The following is a 21,367-nucleotide window of genomic DNA, read 5'->3' as shown; positions in this document are numbered from 1 at the left end:
CATGGAACTCGACGTTCGTTTATTGAGCGATAATAAAACAGAGATAATAATAATAAAGCGAATTTGGTCATGTCTGACTGATTACGGAATGTCATTCCGGCGATAATGACAATAAAAGTAGATATGTAAAATTTCGTGCGGCTGATGTTGTAAAAGGGAAAAAGGGTAGTAGAAAGAAACGGAAGGCGATTTAAGGTAAATCAATAAAAATAATGAGATTACTCACACATATAGAATGGAAAAATATTTTACAAAATTTATTACATATAATTTTTACATTATTATTTTACACTTTTATTTCTAGTATTATTTGTTATTACTAAATTTTTACATTTTTACATTATAATTTTAATACTATTTGTTATCATAAATTTACAAATTTTAGAAATTTTTATTTATTGCAATTACCCAATACATAAAAACTTTGGTGATTTACAATAAAATTACGGCTAACGTAACGGAAAATATGCGAATTTGTTTAATGTAATAAAAGAAATAGAAGAAGACGCTACTCTGTATATCCATACAGTAGTGAAAACCGACTATTGATAAATCTTCGCTTTACCAATATCGGAGCGCATTCCTTTATATCGGGTCGCGTTACGATCTCGTGAAACGCAGTTCGCCGAATTGCGCTAAAATTTAATTTTATCGCGCTTGTAACTGTTTTATTTTCTTCTTCTTTATTCTCTTTTTTTTTATATTTTCTCGTGATTTTTCACGCTTTAATAATAAGTCTTTAATGCTATTAAAATTAATACGACGGGAGTTTTCAAAAATACGGCTTATACCTTTAACTTTACAAATTTCGTGTATACGACCCTCGGGAGTACGTACAACGTAAGCGTAAAATTTAGGCCCACCAGACACGAACGCCTCGATGTAGCTACTACGACCGTGGCTCTCGAGTTCGTCGGTCATATCTTCCAGAAAATTTCCCGTACGCGGCTCGTACTCGTCAGGCTCACCGGTGCTCACGTAAATACACGAATCCATATTGTAATATAAGACGCGACGATCTAAACGTTCTAAATAAGAATATAATTTCAAGCGCGTTTGTGCTATATGCAGCTGTGACGGCCAAGTAGAAAATATTAAAATTTTAAAATTTAATCATTACCGAGTGAAGAGATTTGCATAAATCTATCTAGAGCAAGCTTGAAGAGGTTACGCTATTAATACTATAGATATAAGTATATATATATACGTCAAAAGAATCTTAATATTAGTAACGAATAATGTAAGGAATAAGCAGATTTTATTTCAAATTATTACGACTCACACCGATTAAAAACCGACTCATTAATAACTCTGTTCATTAAAACTCGAAGAGAAGAAAAATCTATCCGACAAAAATTGTACTCCGAATACTATACAAAATTATAAGACGCTCTTAAGACGAGCAGGAACGCTCGTCTTATCAACCAACGGCCGAATCGTCTATAAACAAAATTGGGAGCCGCATACCGACCACCAGAACAAACGGTATTACACGAGAGAGAGAGAAAGAGAGAGAGAGAGAGAGAGAGAGAGAGAGAGAGAGAGAGAGAGAGCGAGCGAGAGAGAGAGAGAGAGAGCAAGAGCGAGAGCGAGAGCGAGAGAGAGAGAGAGGGCGACAGCATTCCACAGTCAAAAATCCCCGCCTCATTAGGCAAAGAAAGAACAGTCGCCTTCCGACCGTCAACTAATTAACACCGACTTACTAATTTCGCTGCATTCGTTACATTACTCGAGTATTTTGTATTCGTTAGTTTAGCGCGCACCTTTTTATAGATATACTCTTGTATTTTTATAATCAATACAGGGGCATTTGACATACCATAATAAGGGAGAAGATCTTTACTCTACCAAGATACTCATAGCCTATATATATATATACGTATATAATTTCTTCGACCATCTCAGAGAACATTGAGGGCTTCATCTCAAGAAAAATTGAAGATACGAAATAAGTTGTATTTTATTAAAAGTTGGGTGAGTAGTAAATTATTAGATTTATAGGAATTATCGTGATAGATCACTAACTCGTGGATCCCAGTAAACCCAATGAACGCAGGGTGACAAAAAACCAGGAAAAAATATAAATTTATATGTGTTACGCATCAGAGACTCTTAAAGGAGAAATTCTCATTGTTTTATTATAGAACCTCTCATAACCGTTGTTAATATACGAATTTAAATATAATAATCAAACATAAGTATAAATAATAAAACATAAATAATATCTATTAGTAAAGTACTAAGAATATCTAAAATAAGTTTTATTTTGATTTTTCATTACTCAATCTTAGACTTGTAGAGAATTTTACAGATTTCTGTTTTAAATTATCACCAGACGTAACACAGTTATTACGACATTAGTTATTGGAGAAGGTACAACGGCTTTCTGTCGCAGTCGCCACGAAACATACATCACCTCGTTGTTTACAGGCAGTATATTGGTTATTTCGTGCTCCGGACTTGTTATTAATGTTGCGAAATGCTGTTGCGTTTTAATGATTTCGATGTTGGGCATATTGGATTGCTGACCGAATTTTCCCCAAAATGAATTTAAACAAAGTTTCGCGACCGACCGTAAATCGGGATTCCGATGTTACTTTTATTGAAAACGATATTTTCGGTTTCTTTGTACTCCCTCAGGTATCGTTCTTTAGCCGCGTTGTCGTTCTCGCATTCGCTCGACCATCCGTTTGCCTCCTGCTTAAAAGTTGCAAAAATGAATTAATATATTCGGCGAACAATCCGTTCTGTCGAGTCGCGTGATTATACTGGCTAACGTTGTATTGCCAAATTTCGCTTACCGATGTCACGAAATAACCTTTTTCAATGGCCTTACGTAATTCGCAGGATATCCACGTGCCGGTGAATTCGCGCTCGCTAGGCCGATCGTGCGTACAGTCCGTCTGTGAAAATGTTTCGCAGCAACTACGACATAATGCGAATAACAATTTTCCGCGAACACGATAGGGAAGAACCGGATGAAAGAGGTCGCGGGGAGGAAGTACCGTGCAACGAATGAAACCTTCGAGTGAGTCAAAATTATAATAGGGCCCCATTCCGATTAAAGCAGAACATTCTGCACCGACATAAATATCCGGATGACCGATTGGAAAACCACCTGTTTTTAATACGTAGGGATATAGAGAACATACGTCCACGTAACGTATTTTCTGCGTGCCTGTAACCTCATATCGCGGTACGATATTTCCCGTACGCCCGCTGAAAAACGCATCGCGAAGGATCGAGCGGTGGTGTTTCCACTAGAGAATGGTTAACGAGATATTCGCGCATCTCTCGATTATCGCGCATTTCGCGATCAAAGTCGCACTCTCACTTTTCCGTTACCGAGTATCCCCGTTGACGAAGCCGCCATGACGTCGCGAGAGTTTGCTCGTAACGCGACTCGATCGTATCTCTGCGTTCCGCTGCCGACGAAAGCGTTTTATCGCGATTTAAAGGAAAACAAGTAGGGTACCCGTGCTAAAAACAACCATGAAATTGTAATACGCGCCGTTCTTTCGTTCCCTTAATACTCGTAGCCTCGAAGTATCCATCGACGAGCGTGCTGTCAACCGTGCAATATTCACGCGCGCGCCCCGCATGATTTATCGGATGGCCGAGTTCACATTCCATCCATACCAACCACTGCAGAGCTTTACGCGAATAATTAAACGTTTTCCTGTATCCGCCTGGAGGAATAATACCGATTTCCTTCTCGTGTAAAAAGTTTTTACGGAAAACGGTCATGCACGTCGAGGCAATAGTTGTGCATTCCTCGAACGAACATACGTTACTGCGGTTTATAAAAATTTTTCTAAAAGCGATGCACGCTCGTCGAAGAATGTCAACGTCGGTACGACAATAACGAATCTCGCGTTGAAAATCAAATACGACGTTTTTCTGCGTCATTTCGGCATGCCATGCAAGAAAGCGTTCGCGCTCTTTTGATCTCATATTTCCAGGAGAATAATAATGTACGGCTGGTAACGGTCTGACATACGTTTGATTTTCGACAGTGTTAAACAAATGCAGGAAAATACCTTTATCCGGTGTATCCTCCAACCCGAAAGTCTTTGGCAATTCCGATAAACGCATCAGCATATAATTAATACTGTCGATAAATTTTGTACGTCCTATCGTAAGACTAGTATCTTCGTGCCGTTTAAAACTACTTTTGGCTCTAACTGGCTTTGATGCTCCACTAAATATTGTAAAATAAATTGCGCGTCGAATGCTTTTGCATTATGTGCTATGCAAATGATTTGCTTGAAATTAATTAAGGGGCGCGTGACAAAATCAACAAATTGTTTAACTAACGGTTCATGCTGAAATATAAACTCCCGCGTACCGCACCAACGACACCACACGGACATGTTTTCTTGCACACACGTCTCGCAAATTTTGCGCGATACACAATGTTGGAATGTGCTTTTTCACAGATTTTGTGCCCTCTAATGTCTCGTCTTGTCGCGTTTCAAAATTGTAAAAAACAAACGCTACATGACCCTTTTCATGACCGCGCTCGTTCTGGTTCGCATTATCAAATTTGCTCAGCGTATCTTTTCTTTCATCTGATAAGATCTCTAACCGCCCTACCGCGGTCGTAGTAACCAACGCTGACGACGATGACGAGGTTACTTCGGTAGAAAAACCATTAACACGACGATTTGAAATTGTAAAAAACAAACGCTACATGACCCTTTTCATGACCGCGCTCGTTCTGGTTCGCATTATCAAATTTGCTCAGCGTATCTTTTCTTTCATCTGATAAGATCTCTAACCGCCCTACCGTGGTCGTAGTAACCAACGCTGACGACGATGACGAGGTTACTTCGGTAGAAAAACCATTAACGCGAGGAAGAGATTGCATATGACAAAAATGATTTCGCGACTGCTGCAACCGACATAATTTGCAATAAAAAACCCCGCATTCGTGTTTCGAATTTGTATAAACAACACGCCCGCATTTATCGCAAAAATGTACAATGCTGCAAATACTCGACTTTGCGTTGTAAGATTTTTCAAGCCGATGTCGCTCGAAACACAAAGTACTGTAAAACGTTTTGTTGCACGTCTCGCACTTTACGATTTCCGCATCGGACTGATCGCACGCGGACATGGCGAAACAACGCGGACATTTATGTAAGCACCGGTGAGCACTCTTTTCGTTTCAATAAATCGTATTATACGCCGCGCAATAATCACGAGAACCGGCAACGGCTTTTAAATTTAATACCGGATTATAATGACGCGAATTCTCATAATACATGATATTTAAACGAGTTTTGTATTCGCGTCCGAGAGTAGCGAGCATCGAGATTCCGTACAGCGGTTTCACCCCGTGACCGAAAGTACTAAAATTGTAAACTACGATCGCGATATTGTCACTGACGAGATATCGTTGGAAGCGCTCGATTTCTTGAAGCCTGCAACCTTCCTTAGGAATCACGACACCGGTGTTGCTCGTCAGCTGTAACGCTAAATTGCTTTGTAACGAGGAATGCTGGTATCTTACCGCATTTCATCCCGCGCTTGCAATGAATCTGAGCTACTACGAGGGAGCGCGGAAAACATAAATTATCTGTATTTTCGATTAATAATATCGAGCGCTTCGCGATATCGTCGCGTGTTAATTTGACACGCCCGTAACCCGAGGAAACCGTGACGTTAAAAACTCGTATATTAAAATTTTGCGCGATATCGAGTCCACACGCACTCTGCGCTACCGAACTTACGAGACGCCAAATATCCTCGTGTGTAAAGTTACGTACCGGACAAAACGATAACCCCGCAAGCCCATGAGTCAAGTTTGCCGAATCAAACGATAACCTCACGTAATCACCCGATACGTACGATTGTACAGCGTACGCATGAATCTCGCGAAACGCGTTTTCTAAAGACTTATAAATACCGCTGCCTTCAGCCAGTGGACGTATTGCGATACTCGCTTCTCTACCGATCACCCCGAAATGTTTACATTGTTACGTCAAGCGGGGTCGCGGTTCTTAAGAGTGCTCGGACCTTTCGCCTGACCGGTCGCGTATTTCAGAAGCTAGGCTTCTGGGGATTCCCCGCGACTAGGCCTATCCAGACGATGAATGTTTTCCCTTACCAAAGGCGATGTAATAGGGATATGACGGCGGTGTTACCGTGTATATGATGATGCGGCAGTGTCTAACACAAAAAAAAAAAAAAAAAAAAAAAAAAAGGAAATGGCGATTACCGACTAAGGGAAGTCGCGTGATGTGAACCTCGGGAATGGTTCCGCCAACGAAAACTTTAATAGGGTCCGCTAACGAATAGTAAGAGATGTTTCTATTTTTTAAACCTCTGCGGAAGTCAGCGTAAGCGTTAACGCACCGGTCGCAGTCGAACGGGAAAAACTCTGCTAGATTACGAAGGCAAACCGTGCAATACACGCCGGAATAGTGCGTGCTGTCGATCGCGAGATGTACGTTGAAGTACGCGTAAGAGTCTCTATCGATATTGTCGGAATTTACAAAACAAGATGCGCAATACGGGGTGAGTTATAATTTGTGAGCGAAACCCGAGATGTAGGTGCAACGGACGTTTTCTAGTCGGTGACGCGCTTCGACGGCGGGAGGGGAGGGATGGCCCTCCTGTGCGGGGCGCAGTTGTCCGTAACACATGTAGGTGTGTCGTCAGTAAGTTATGGTTAAATATTATTATTGTTATTGCCCGTATAAAGCGTTGTTATTAGTCGCGGTCGGAACAGGGAAAGAATACAAATAATTAAATAACAAGAGATAGGTTTCTTGTATTTATTCAGTTAGATATTGATAGTTTACAATTTAATGAATAAAATAAAACGCGCGTTATACAATATTTGAAACGAGTATTAATTTGGAAGCAAGTGTTATTTTCGGGAAAATCTCGACAAGAGAAAAAGTAGTCAACGCGAAGCATAGGAAAATAAAAAAAAAGGGTAGGTCGTAAACCGACCTCGGCAGCGCGGAGCAAAAATACTATTTCATAAGGGTTTAGCAGAAGGCGAGCTGGTTCAAGCGCAAGAAGCAAAAAAAAGGGTCGGTCGTAAAAAGTGTCGGCACGAGAAAACTCTGGATTTTCTAAGTTTCATATCTTGAATAACGCTGCTACAAAATATTGTTATATTTCGTTCCGCGTAATGCTAATCTATTATTATCGGTTGTTCGCGGAACCCCAGTGCTCGGGGATGGAACACCCGTAATTTAAGTATAATATTTCGTCGCGTATCTGGAGATAACGGGTCTTCCTCGGATCTCCCGGTACGTAATTCGCGGGCGGCAAAGGGAGAAACAGTAGCTGCGTGTCCAACGGTATTAGTTTGCGCGGCCACGGGAAATATCCCATAGACTTTATGCGGATGTCCGTTCTCAGAGGTTTGACCTGCTTCGCTCGTAGGGCCGGGTTAAAGTACGCCTCGCATTCTAAGTCAAAATATAGACGATCCGTCCCGAGGAATTCACTATCCGCTTGGCTGACGGGGGCGTATTTATATTCGTAACATAAATGTCGCGCGTGGAATTTGTGTCCGCCTCTTCTTATTTTTGGCATCTACAAAAAGATCAAATTAGTTCGCGTGTTCGCTGGGTTTGACCATTGGTTTTGAAGTAGGGAGGTGGCATGTGCAGAATATTAGCACGATGCTTCCAGGAGAAGGTATAAGTTTGGTTTTAGGGTAGGAGTACCGTATGTGCAGAGTATTAGCACAATATCGGCTGGGAAGGGGTAATAACGAGCGTGCAATTGTCTGCACCGCTACGTCGTTGGTTAATGGTCGAAATCAGGTCTGTTGAGGGTCGGATTGAAATTTAATATGACGCCAAACGTAGAAAATGCGAACTAGGTTCAGGTACGTTTCGGTATTAATGCACAATGAGATATCGTTAATATATGTATATTTTGACTAAACTTACATTGGATGGTTACAGTGGTAACGCGTGAATATAGATCAGAAAGCTATCGGCACGGAGAACTGACGCAAGGTGTACGGACGTCGTAACGATATAATATGCGCTCGCGTGAGGTAGAATGACGTTGAAGAGGAACCGTATGGGATAGGATCGCGTACCGAAATGGAAACGAATGTGGATATAGAAAGCGTGCTGATTTGGAACAGTGTTTGGAAATGGAATCGTGTATAGAACTAGAATCGCAAGGATAAGGAGCACTTCTAGAGAGAGAAGTGCATCGCTCAGAGTCTCGAACTGATGTGTCGATTTTTGGGACTGTTTCGAGGTCCCTCGGTTTACGCGGGTCAGGGTTGAAGAGTAGGGTGGACGCGTAGAAAGGATTATCTAAGGGTTTGGAATAGCGGGGTCTTATGGTGGTGAGAAAGCGGCTATTTTATAATTAACGTTTCGGGCTGTCGGCTAGAGTCGGTAACGATTATGGGTAACTTGTCTTAGTGAATAACTTATCGGTTAAAATGTAGTCGGTAACTTGTTATTTGGATTTATATTATAAGTTTAGTGTTTCTTAAAAGTAAATGAAAAAATTTTGGTGCTGGGACGTAACAAAATTTACGCATATTTTCCGATAATACGTTAATATATCTAAAATTTTCTCCGACCTGCGACATTTGTTGCACCTAACTATGAAGTTGATGCTGCTGCTGCTGCAGTTCCTCCTCTTCCGCCTGCTCTGTCTCTGAAGCAGAGCCAGCACGATCCCTCGCGATTTCCTCCTCCTCCTCCTCTAGCGCGTTGTTTCACGCGGACGGTGTTTTCCGCGCCGAGTTCGCGACATTGCGTGCCACGCCACCTCCTCTTTGTACTTCTGTAAAAAAGATAAAATTAACGTTAATAAAAATGAAAATTGAATTTATGAGATTGCTCTTTATTCATATTCAGACCTAATCATAAGAGTGCTTACTTTGTTAGCCAGTATTTTGTTTCTTACCACCGATCAGCTATTCATATACCGGTGAATATGAAATACTGGTACGTCGCGGGGCGTAGTTAAACTCTATGAAAAAAAAAGAAAATTACATTCACTCGTGATTAAATTTGAACATCAATATCCTCTAATAAAATAACGACGTTACCTTCTTCCGTTACAAGAGCACCGACGTTCTCTTCTTCCTCATCATCATCATCATCATCGATGAAAATCTCCTCTATAATGCGCTCTTCTCTACGGTTATTTTCCTCTTCTTCTTCTTCTTGCTCGTCCGGAATTTTGACCACATCTTTAAAAAGAGAAACAACGTTAAATTTTTATTATATAAATATTTTACATAATAATTTAACGTTTGATAAATTTGTATATTTTGAAAAGCTTACCCTGAGTGAAAATCTCAGAATCGGGCGTGCTCACAGTGTGGATGTCATCGTCATCCGTTTCGACGTCATGCGCAAGAAAAGGCGAGAAAGATCGTACGCGAGCTCTTCCCAAAAATATGAAATTTAATATTATTTTATTAATATTTTGTAAATTTTCTGAACATTGATATCTATCATCATCATAAACTTACGCGAAGGTCCAGCTTCAATTTCCTCCTCCGCAGGACGTCTTAGCCTTACCACGATGTGAGAAGCCACCACACCGACATTAGGAAGATTACCTTTAATTTTATTGTAAGAAAATTTAGAATAATGGGGAATTTAAAGATTTAACGGTAAATATTATATATTAATTTACTAGTTGACAAATTTCGGCGGTAGTTTACTAGGAGGAAAGCAACCAGACCTCCGTAATCTTCCTCGTCTTCCGACCTCACGGTACGGCGCGATTCTATTATCTCGCCTGCCGTAAATAACGGCGAGCATCGCCGTAGAACCGGCCTAGCCGGTACAAATTTGCTAGCAGTGCACTAGGACATATGCTAGCAAACGCAAAAAACACGCGATAATTTGAGCGATCGTCATCACTCAACGCGCTCAAATATTTCGCGGTTTCTATCGCCAGCGCGATTTGCTTGCAATAAGCGATGCACTTTCAAATTATTTCCCGAACACATGACATTTTGGGCAACTTTTGTTTCACGTACGCACTCAGCTATTTTCAATTATACCACTACCGAACTTTCGAACGTGCTAGAAGTACGTTAAAGACAGCTTCTCTCGCGAAAAGACGAAACACTTATCACACTTTTCGAAAATTTTTATTATTTTCTAATAAACTATTGTAACAAATACCAACCAAAATAAAATCTTTAAAATCGCACTCGTTCCCCTTCTTTTCTGGTTGATGACCTCCGTACTTATGTAACACCCGCGATCCACACACACACATACACACATACTTATACACAAATAAATCTAAGGCCGATACTAAAATTACAAAATAATAAGATCTTATGTATAGCGTTAATTGAATAAATGTAAATCAAAATAATTAAATGATAGATAAATTTATTTAACTCCCTCAATCATCTTTGCATAAGATCACACTTGGTCCCGTCCCGTGTAAAAGAGATTCGATTTTCTGACCAAAAAGGGACTACCGAGTGAGCGTTAGCATAAACAGTGTAATAACGACACCCGTCGTTTACCTGCTTTGCTAACCTCCAGCTCGCTCGACCGAGTCACTAGTCAGTAAGAATTTTGACATCAGAACAGTTCCTGTTATGCCCTTCCTCTGACCCATCCTTTCCACGGACCTGGACGTAACATTATCTTTTAAATTAAAAGAGATAGGCCATAATAAAATTATATCAAATTAAATAGTTCGAATTGAACTATATTGTGAGCATATTAATTAATTATACAAAAGTTTTCTTAAGTATCAAAGAGCAGAAAGCATATTATGATTAATATAAAAATAACAGGTTTATAATTATAGAAATAGGTTTACAATAAAAGCATATAAAGAGTTTGAAAAGTTTTCGTGTATGTATAAAAGATCATTTATCTTGTAATAAAAGTAGTTATTATCCAGTGTTAAATTTTTATTAATTTATTTAAGGAGTTAAATATAATTAAAATTATATTACTTATGTAGATAAAATATTAGACATCTAATGGATATTCATCATAGAAATTACAAATTTTCTGTAAATATCTATCTAATCTTTATAGAATATTTACTAATTATTTAAATGTTTGCTTTTTTCAGTTTGTAAAATTTAATTGAGAAGAAGAAAGAAAGAGAAAAAAAGAGAAAGAATTATAAAAGAAGAAAACAGTAAAAAAAAGTAAAAAAATAAAATAAGGGAAAAATATATATAAAATAAAAGAAGGAAAGATAAAGAAAAATTTATATATATATTAATATAAATATTTTAAGTAAAATTCTTTTTAATTTCTTTAAAGATTTTTTCATAGAAAAAAACGTAACCAAAATGTGTCACTATACAAGCTCAAATAGTAGAATTTTTATTTTATTTATTTAAGAAATATTCAAGATGATAATAATTATTGTATTTTCTAAGTGATTCTTTTATAACTTCTTTTTTTTAATAAAACGCAGTTTACTTTATGTACATAATTACTAATATTAATTATTTTCTTTTTCAGGTAATCAACAAAACTAAATATTACTAATATTATTTATTATTTAACTTTGATTAAAATTAGTATTAATTTGGATTAGAATTAACTTGGATTTAAATTGAAATTGACTTGGATTGATTTCAACTTAATTTGTAATTGATTTTTACTTGCATTGAAATTAGATTTAACTTTTAATTGGTTTTGATTTGAATTGAAATCGACTCTGACTTGGATTGAAATTGATTTTGATTTGGATTGAAATTAACTTTTACTTTGATTGAAATTGGCTTTGATTTTGATTGAAATTGGCTTAGACTTTGATTTAAATTGACTTTGACTTTGATTGAGATTGGCTTTGATTTAAATTGAAATTGGTTTTGATTTGGATTAAAATTGGTTTTGACTTGAATTATTGAATTGAGTTTGATTTGAATTGGTTTTGATTTAAACTGAAATTGACTTTGATTTGGATTAAAATTAACTTTTAATTTCATTGAAATTGGCTCTTATTTAAATTGAAATTGATTTTGATTGGATTAAAATTGGTTTTGACTTGAATTATTGAATTGACTTCGATTTGAATTATTAAATTAAAATTTTTATCAAATTGTTGAACTGAAACTATCTTTGATTTTTAAATTAATGTAGAGTTGAAATACAATTAAATTAATTTGATAATACTGTAGGATTAAAAAACACATTATTTAACATACTGCACTGTTGTTAGAAGTTTTATGTGCGCGCTTGCTGTTGCGACGTTGCAGGCGATAGTGGCTAGATTATACGGCGCGAGTATCTAGCATTGTTTATAACAGAAAGATATCGGTTCACCGTTGCAGCATTAGCGGCTAGATCATACGGTGCGAGTATCTAGCATTGTTTATAACAGATAAAATATTGAGAAAGCACGATGAATCACTATTATAAGATATTGAGAGAGCACGATGAGTCAGTGCAGTCTCTCAGAGTAGTCTGGATCCAGCCGTCATTCTGTGCGTACACCATTATATTATACTCTATATCTTCAATAAATCCTTCTCTTAGTTAATAACATCTTTTTCTCCACCATATCGCATAATACATTAATAATTTCAGAATTATATTAAATTGTTAAATTAAATTAATATTGTGAACTAATTCATATTAAATTGAATTAGTTTAATATTAAATTAATTTGATATTGACATATTAATATATAAACTTGATATAAATGAATTTGAATATATATTAAATTAATATTATATTAATTGTAATCGGAATTAAAATTAAATTGAATTATTATAAGTCATTATTAAAGTTGATATTACATTAATATATTTTGTATTTATATTGTGATACTAAACTGACTTTTTAATTATTTTAATTTGTTATTTATTTTAAATATTAAACATTAATTTTGTTTTATTATCTTTAATTTATTAAAGTTAATTTATATATTTCTGTAACGTGTGTGAAAAAATATTTATTATTACTGCTTTTTATTGAAATTTTTAAATAATAATTATGCCTCGAAGAAAGATAACTCGATCAATTGAAGAAGAAGAGAAATATCAACGTAAAAACGAAAAAGAAAAGCCAAATCTCAAGCTGAGAAGCGAGAAGCGAAGCGAATGATAACTAAGAAAGATTCGCAATTTTTGTTAAATGCCAGTGAAATTTGTTCAAATATACAAACTTCAAATTTTTTGAAAAACATAGTAATAGATTCTCATGCTTCTACTTCACTTACAAAAGTAATATATTCAGCAAATGAAACAGTTACCACCGCGCAAATGATTGGTACAAATGTTTCTGTGATTAAAAATAATAATGAAATTAGTGCAATAAACGATATAAAATTGTTTAATGTTAACGATGATGTTACAATAATTCAAAGTGTTAATAATGCAGAAACTTCATTAAATACTATTAAATATTATTTCTGCCATACCTAACACATCAAATAGATTGTTAAATTTAGATGAAAATAGATTTGAAAATTGTATTAATTTAGATAAATTAGTATCACAAAATATTATTATATATGATGAAACATTAAAATCAAAATCAATGCATAACATAATTAATAAAAATAAACAAATAAAGTGGTATGAAAGCAATCGAGCTTTAGAAAAAGGATATATAGACATTAACACATCTCACATTATTCAATTAAAAAATATTGTAGAACATTATATAGAAGAAATGAATTTACGTTGCGAACATTGTGGTGTGAAACATTTTAATGCTGAAAAAGTAGCTAATAAAGGTAACATTTAACGATTGTTGTAGCCATGGGACTGTTGAGTTAAATTCTTTACCTCGACCTCCGCATGTACTTTATGAATTGTTTACTGAAAGTCATCCAAAATCAAAACATTTTAAAATCGTATTCGTGCATATAATAATGCATTTTCATTTGCGTCGTTTAATGCAAACATATCAGATTTTAGTGCACAAAGACGTGGACCTTATTTCAAAATTCAAGGTCAAATCTATTATCGAATTAATACTGCATTATATTCTGTACCAAATGAAATACCAAGTTATGGTCAACTTTTTATTGTGGATAACAATGAAGCAACAGAGTTCGATTACATCGAAATTCGAATCTCGATGAAGCAATTTTACACACAATAGATAATGTAATTGTTACGTACTGGACGCGACGTAATGAATAAAAGACGCAGTTATCTGGTTATAAGACTTTATTAGGCACAAGTTACATGTCGAAGGTGTTCTCTCTGAGAGTGACAACTTAGAACTGCCAAAAATTGTGAATCTAACTATAAAATACGAGAAAGGACTTTTGTGGGGGTTGAACAAAATTTCGGAACTCGTGAAAATAACAACCAATAATCGAATATGTCTTAATCTCGAAAGTGATGATTGGAGCGTGTTTCGGCAGTAATAAAAGAAAAGGAAAAAGGTAAAGAGTAAATATGTATATACAGAGTGGACCATTTTAATCCATCCAGTCGAATATCTCAAAAACCAAGCCCGGGAGAGAAAAATGTTTCAGACAAAAGTTGTATGGTTTCGAGGGGGCCATAAGATGGTACCATTGGTTTGACCTTGAAAAGTCATTTAAAGGTCACGTGAAGGTCACTTCAAGTTTTTTAAATGGAATACCCTGTATATTTTTACATATTCTTGTAGCTCATCTCGAGAGCTTTCCAAAACACTTATGACAAAGTATTTTTCATTAAGTATTTTATGAGTTATAAGGCTTCAAAGTTGCAGTATTTTGACATAAAATACAAGATATCTCATAAAATATTCATTTTTTGATTATCTTACTCTAATACTTTTATGCACAGAATAACGAGACGAATCAATTGGCATAATTAAAACACATAATTATGTTAAACTAAAAATCTGAATTTGCAACTAACAGTTACACATTTTTACTTTAACATAATTATGTGTTTTCTTTACACCAATTGATTCGTCTCATTATTCTGTGCATAAAAGTATTAGAGTAAGATAATAAAAAAATGAATATTTTATGAGATATCTTGTATTTTATGTCAAAATTCTGCAACTTTGAAGCCTTATAACTCAAAAAATACTTAATGAAAAATACTTTGTCATAAGTGTTTTGGAAAGCTCTCGAGATGATCTACAAGAATATGTAAAAATATATAGGGTGCTCCATGTAAAAAACTTGAAGTGACCTTCACGTGACCTTCAAATGACTTTTCAAGGTTAAACCAATGGTACCATCTTACGGCCCCTTCGAAACCATACAACTTTTGTCTGAAACATTTTTCTCTCCCGGGCTTGGTTTTCGAGATATTCGATTGGATAGATTAAAATGGTCCACCCTGTATATATATATATATATATATATATATATATATATATATATATATATATATATGTATATTTATATTTTTTTCTATAGAAATAAGTTTTTAATAAAAATAAATTTATACTCACACAGTTGAATCATAACACTGAACATTATCAATAATTTCCTTAGGCGTTAATAAATCTAATATATTTAAATTTTCATATTGTTTTTCTCTCTCGTGTACGTAATTAGGCATCGATGAATCATTTGTGTTTAAATTTATACTGCTCTTTGCTTTGATCCATATTTATTTTTTATCGTTAAATATTTTATACACAAATATAATATAATTTTTTCTTCTTTCTTCCTTTAACAAAAATAAAATTACTTAGTAAATAATAAGCAATAATAATATAACAATAAATACATTTATTCTAGAAAAAATTTAGGGTTAAATTTGTTTTACATGTATACATATATTTTGATACAAATATAAAATAAACATATATACATACATACATACATACATACATACATACGTACGTACGTACGTACGTACGTACATACATACATACATACGTACATACGTACATACATACGTACTTACGTACGTACATATATATTGTAGGGAATTATCGGGATTTAGGTAGTGAAATAAATTTTAACCCGAGAATTAATTTGATAGTACGTATAATTAATAAAATATATTCGATTCCCGTACAACGATAACATATATGTATAGGAAAACGGATGGATCGGAAAGACAAAACTATACTCGCTCGCTCGTCGACCGTTCCCGTCGTCAGTCTTTCGTCTTCTGCCTCAAAAAGCGTTAAAACGTCCTCGACCTCTCGTTCGGCAATAATACATCGAAGGTGATAAATACAAACAAAACATGAACAAAATATAAACTCGAAAAATAACCGTCGAACATAATTTCTAATTCCCTACAATATATAATTAGAAATTATGTTTTTTATGTACAAAAACAATTATATAAATGAATTTATATACAAATATAAATCTTATAAATAATTTGACAAAACTATTATATCATATGAGAATTTTAGTTAATTCTCATTTAAAAATGTAATATTATATAAATAATATCAATATACTACGATATTATATTTTATTAGGGTACGATTTTAGAAAACAGTAACAGAAAGATTTTAAAAAATAAAATTAAAAAAGATATACATTTTCTTACCTGATGTTTAGTTACAGCACATGAATTTGATTATTCAATGTGATTACTAATATTGTGAATGAACACGAACACTTGAAACTAATACGACGGATGAATTAAATTCAACGGTAGACAAATAAACGAAAGAGATAAGATTAAAATTTCAAATTCAAAAAAATTGACGTTTTATTTATTCGACATTTGAAAAAATGATTGATAATCAATAAATAACAGATGAAATACGTGAATTTGCATACATATCAAAATAAATCTATACTCAGTGGACGCGTTGGGAGAGACGTTCTATATATATATTTAATAAAATTTTAATTTAAGGCATCCAATGTTTTTAAGATATTATCGAGTATAGTATAGAAACGCGCATAGCATATCCGCAAATTTATTTTAATATGTATATATATATATATATATATATATATATATATACTCGATAATATCTTATATTTTTTAAAAACTTAAAATCAAATTTATTTTAATATGTGTATATATATATATATATATATATATATATATACATACATATTAAAATAAATTTGCGGATATGCTATGCGCGTTTCTATACTATACTCGATAATATCTTAAAAACATTGGATGCCTTAAATTAAAATTTTATTAAAGTGAATTGCGCCTAAAATTAATTGGAGAATAGAGTTGTGTTGTCATCTTTTAACTCTACAAAGTTTAGTTTACGAAAAATTATTATATTTCAATCGTATATAACTCGAAAATTATTGATCTCACAACATTTTCACTGAGGAAAAATCATTTCCAAATTAATCAAAAAATCCGTCCTTACACAGTTGGAAATTTGCACCGTTTGGGACATATATCGTGTGTTACAAACGGTCCACACAAATTTTTCTGTTAACTTAACATATTAATATAACATATTTATAGAGCATAACGTTACTGTTACTTATTTATCTATACTGTTATTATTATCATACTGTTGAAAATGTTTTTTTCTAACTCTTTCTCTCGGCTTAATCAAAACTTCTTTGTAATAATGCTGGTTCACTGTCTTGCCGTGAAGAAGAAAACGTCACAGCTATTAAAACAGTTATCAGAAAATGAACTGCAACACGCCTTCGACCAGTGGAAAAGAAGAATGGGTCGATGTGTGAGTGCCAATGGGGAATACATTGGAGGAGACAAACAATAAATTTGCTATAAATTGTAAATACATATTCTTTTTTGAGCCAGTCCCGTTACTTTATAGACAGAGCTCGTATATATATATATATGTGTGTGCGTGCGTGCGTGCGTGCGTGCGTGCGTGCGCGCGTGTATGTGTGTGTGTATTTAAATACATATTTTATTTTCAGTGAAATTACTGGATATGTGGATAATATTAAATAATATAAAAAATATATGTTTAAAATTTATATTATTTTTAAATTTTAATCAATTTTTATAAAAAAATTTCTTTGTTTAAACATTACATATTTTTTTAACGTATAATTAATAATTTTAAAGCTATTAATATAATTTTAATTTTATCAGGAAGATTTGATATAATAGTTTATTTTTTTTTATTTAAAAGATTAATACATAATGTACAATTGTAAATGCTTTTTTTAAAGTATGAAATATTTATTTTTTATTCTTATTCCTTCAAAAGTATCATTCTTACATTTTATATTTTTACTTTTTATTACACACATACACACACATACACATGTGTGTGTATATATATGTGTGTGTGTGTGTGTGTGTGTGTGTGCGTGTGCGCGTGCGTGTGCGTGTGTGTGTGTGTGTGTGTGTATTTAAATACATATTTTATTTTCAGTGAAATTATTGGATATAATATTGAATCTCCATTGCAGGCTCAAAACTACAATATAAATTAAAAAAATTTTTTTTAAATAATGGTAATGGTAAACGTATACAAGTAATCGCGTGGAATGAGGAAATTAGTAATGTAGAACATCATATCAAATCATGTAAACAATTATTAATTAATTTTTTGAATATTATAATATATACTTATTTATATTATTTTTTTTACAATGGCAAAATAAATTATTCATATAGATGGAGCACAAGCAACAAAGCCAAAAAATCATGATTTTAACAAAGGTAACGTACCATATGAATTGTTAATTCGGAGCAACACTATCGAATCTTGGAAAATATGAACCTATAGTTAATATTGAAGCAAAAGAGACTTCAATAAGTGAAGTGTTAAATAATAATTATCAACGTATGAGTAAGTTCTATCAACATATATATACACATACACATTGACAATACAACATAGTAATATAAAGAAAGAAAGATTAAGGCTTTTTTATATTAAATCATTAAAGTATCAAAAGCAACAAGAGCCGGACTCTTGTTGCCTTTGATACTTTAATGATGATAATAATATAATAATATAACTTATATAAATAAATAATGATTTTTATAATTAAAATATAATAATATATCATGAAATATATACATAATGTAATAACAATATAACAACAACAATAATAAAAATAAAATAACAACAAATAAACACATATAAAATAATATATTCTAAAATTAATTATATATATACGTATAGTTTTGCAAGGATATGTGAAGACAAATTTTACTAAAACGTTTAATAAAAAATTAAATAAAATTATTGGCTGTGGATCCATAACTGAAGGGATACGTAAATTGGAAGTTCACGTAATAAATTTTTCTTATGATGATTTTTTCGAACTCGAAGTAAATAATGGAAATAAAATTGAAATTGTAGGACATATTGAAAATTCAGGTAAAAATAATTATATTTATAAGAATTTTTCGTCAATTCATATCTCGCATAAAATTTATACATTAAAATTAATTATATAGATTACAATACTTATCGATATATTTATATTTCTATTTTATATAAATGTACGAAAATTATATATTACATTCTTTTAAATTGTCAGCTCAAGCACCATATTTCGTTGTGAATGTTTTAAAAGATATTAAAAAATTAGAAGGATAGATGTTATTACCTCTATTATTGAAAGGGGTATCAACACCAAAAAAAAGAAAATTGGAAGGTAAAGATTATTGTTTATTTAATTGTTTATTGTATTATTTTCTCACTTTTTAAATTTTAACTTTAAAATAATTTTCAAATATTAAATAATTTTAAATTTTATAAAAAAAGAATATATACAAATTTATTAATTAATATGTTAATTCTATTTCATTACAAAGTCGACAAACGTTGCTAGTATATTTGAATAGTTACTTGAAGAGCATATATATATATATATATATATATATTATGAATTGATTCAGCTTAATTCCCAAAATACAAATACATTTGTTGCAAAAGACTATAATGATGAAAGTTTTTTAATTTTTATATAATTTAATTTATTCGAATATCTTTAATTTATTGATATTGAAATTACGAAGGTTAATTCAAATGTAGAATTTGTTTTTAAATTAATTTTTATTTTATATTTTTACCATCGTGTATATACCAATATCTTGCCTGTTTCTATTAAAATGTATTCATTTTTTCCGTAATTATTTTTAAAAGTTAATTATTAAAATGACTATTTTTAAAAAGTACAACTATTGCCATTTAGGACAAAACAAAATAATTTTAATAAAACAAAATATGTTGGTATCATGTATAATAGTAAAGATAGAATCTAAAAATATATAAAAATTGATAGAAAAAAAATGTACATTATTTTTAAAGTGGCTTTTATACATTATAATAACAGTCATTCATTATAATCACTTATATTTTAAGATCACTTATATTTTAGGAATAAAATTAAATCGATCAATAGTGTATATGAACTTTTTTGCTTAGAATAATCATTCGAATATGCTGACAACTTTTGTCTTATACTTTGTTTTTCACTCTCTTTTCTTATAATAACGAAATGTCTTTTTTTTTAAAAATGAATTAAGAAAATATATATGTTGCAGTTAAGAAGAATAATTAATAATCGTATATTAAGTTAGATATTATTAGAGTTATATAAACTTTAAATATTTTCTACAATATTATATAGTATATATTTTATTATATAAATCATTATATATCTCTTTCATAATATGCTCTCATATTGTATCCTTTTTAAATAATAGTTGTGGACAAAAAAGAAAAATAATTATTAATCTTATATTAAGTTAGCTAATTAAAATTTTATTAATGTTATTTTAATTTATTATTTATTAATTAAAATGTATTTAATTATAATTTATTAAAGTATAATAGAAGTTAAAATTTTTGTTTAATTAATTTAATTGTAATTTTAAATTTTTTTATCAATTTTATTTTTTTCATTTTTTTATTTTGTAAAATGAAATTTAAAAAAATGGCGCGTGCGTAGCACGCGCTGTGTAATGTGTTCTAGTCTGTGAAAAAGTATACACACCGAATTTTTTAATACCAAATGGAAATCCATTTCTGTAACGGAAATTAATACATTGGTTAATGTACGTATACTTTAATTCACCGTTAGTCGTATCACAAACCTTGATGAATCGACCTTTGTATCTCAGCGAAAAAAAATTGTAGAGCAAAAAACGAAAATTCATCTTAAAGCTAAAAGCTGGTGCTATACGATGGCCGTAATGAAAATATTGAAATTAATTTGGATCCCACACAATAAAGCCCTAAAATAGGTCAAAATAGGCATTTTTGGGCATTTTAACCTCAAATATTTCGATAACCTAACGTGACAGGCAAATTCTGTCGCCAGATTTGGATTCAGCACACGAAATTACGTAAGAAATCACTCACATTTTTTAAACAGCTGAACCTTGTAGACTTGTGTTATTATTAATCACAACGATAACAAAAAATAATTTTACAAATAAACATTTAGTGTTTATTAAAACTTTGACAAGTTAAATATACAGTTTTTTTATTAAATTTATAAAGAAAGTATTTCAAAAAATATCATGTAAAAAAAAATAAATCTATAAAGTCATAAAATAAATCTAAAA

General features: G+C 32.4%; 1 protein-coding gene and 1 pseudogene across 1 annotated transcript; one reads left to right on the top strand and one right to left on the bottom strand.

Annotated features, from left to right (window-relative positions):
* Window positions 1–600: 600 nt before the first annotated feature.
* On the bottom strand, window positions 601–4,373 carry LOC140670652 (uncharacterized). Its single transcript, XM_072901380.1, has 7 exons — window positions 4,318–4,373; window positions 3,534–4,201; window positions 3,006–3,118; window positions 2,802–2,903; window positions 2,574–2,700; window positions 792–1,028; window positions 601–635 (listed from the first exon to the last, which is right to left on the bottom strand). Exons 1-7 carry the CDS (start codon window positions 4,371–4,373, stop codon window positions 601–603), a joined length of 1,338 nt encoding a protein of 445 aa, XP_072757481.1.
* Window positions 4,374–17,526: 13,153 nt separating this feature from the next.
* On the top strand, window positions 17,527–19,391 carry LOC140670651 (uncharacterized; annotated as a pseudogene).
* Window positions 19,392–21,367: the final 1,976 nt, after the last annotated feature.

Source organism: Anoplolepis gracilipes, chromosome 10 (assembly GCF_047496725.1).
Source record: "Anoplolepis gracilipes chromosome 10, ASM4749672v1, whole genome shotgun sequence".
NCBI classification, from domain to species: Eukaryota; Metazoa; Arthropoda; class Insecta; order Hymenoptera; family Formicidae; genus Anoplolepis; species Anoplolepis gracilipes.
Note: the sequence above shows the minus strand (reverse complement) of the source record. Positions and strands in the feature narration are given on the sequence as shown.

Bases quoted from the DNA above. Each gene is read 5' to 3' on its own strand.
- LOC140670652 (XM_072901380.1), bottom strand. From the start codon at position 4,373: ATGTCCGTGTGGTGTCGTTGGTGCGGTACGCGGGAGTTTATATTTCAG. The intron at 2,701-2,801 runs GTAAGCGAAATT...GCAACTTTTAAG, and splicing joins AAGGTTATTTCGTGACATCG to CAGGAGGCAAACGGATGGTC. The intron at 1,029-2,573 runs GTCGGTCGCGAA...ATTCTTATTTAG, and splicing joins CATCGGAATCCCGATTTACG to AACGTTTAGATCGTCGCGTC.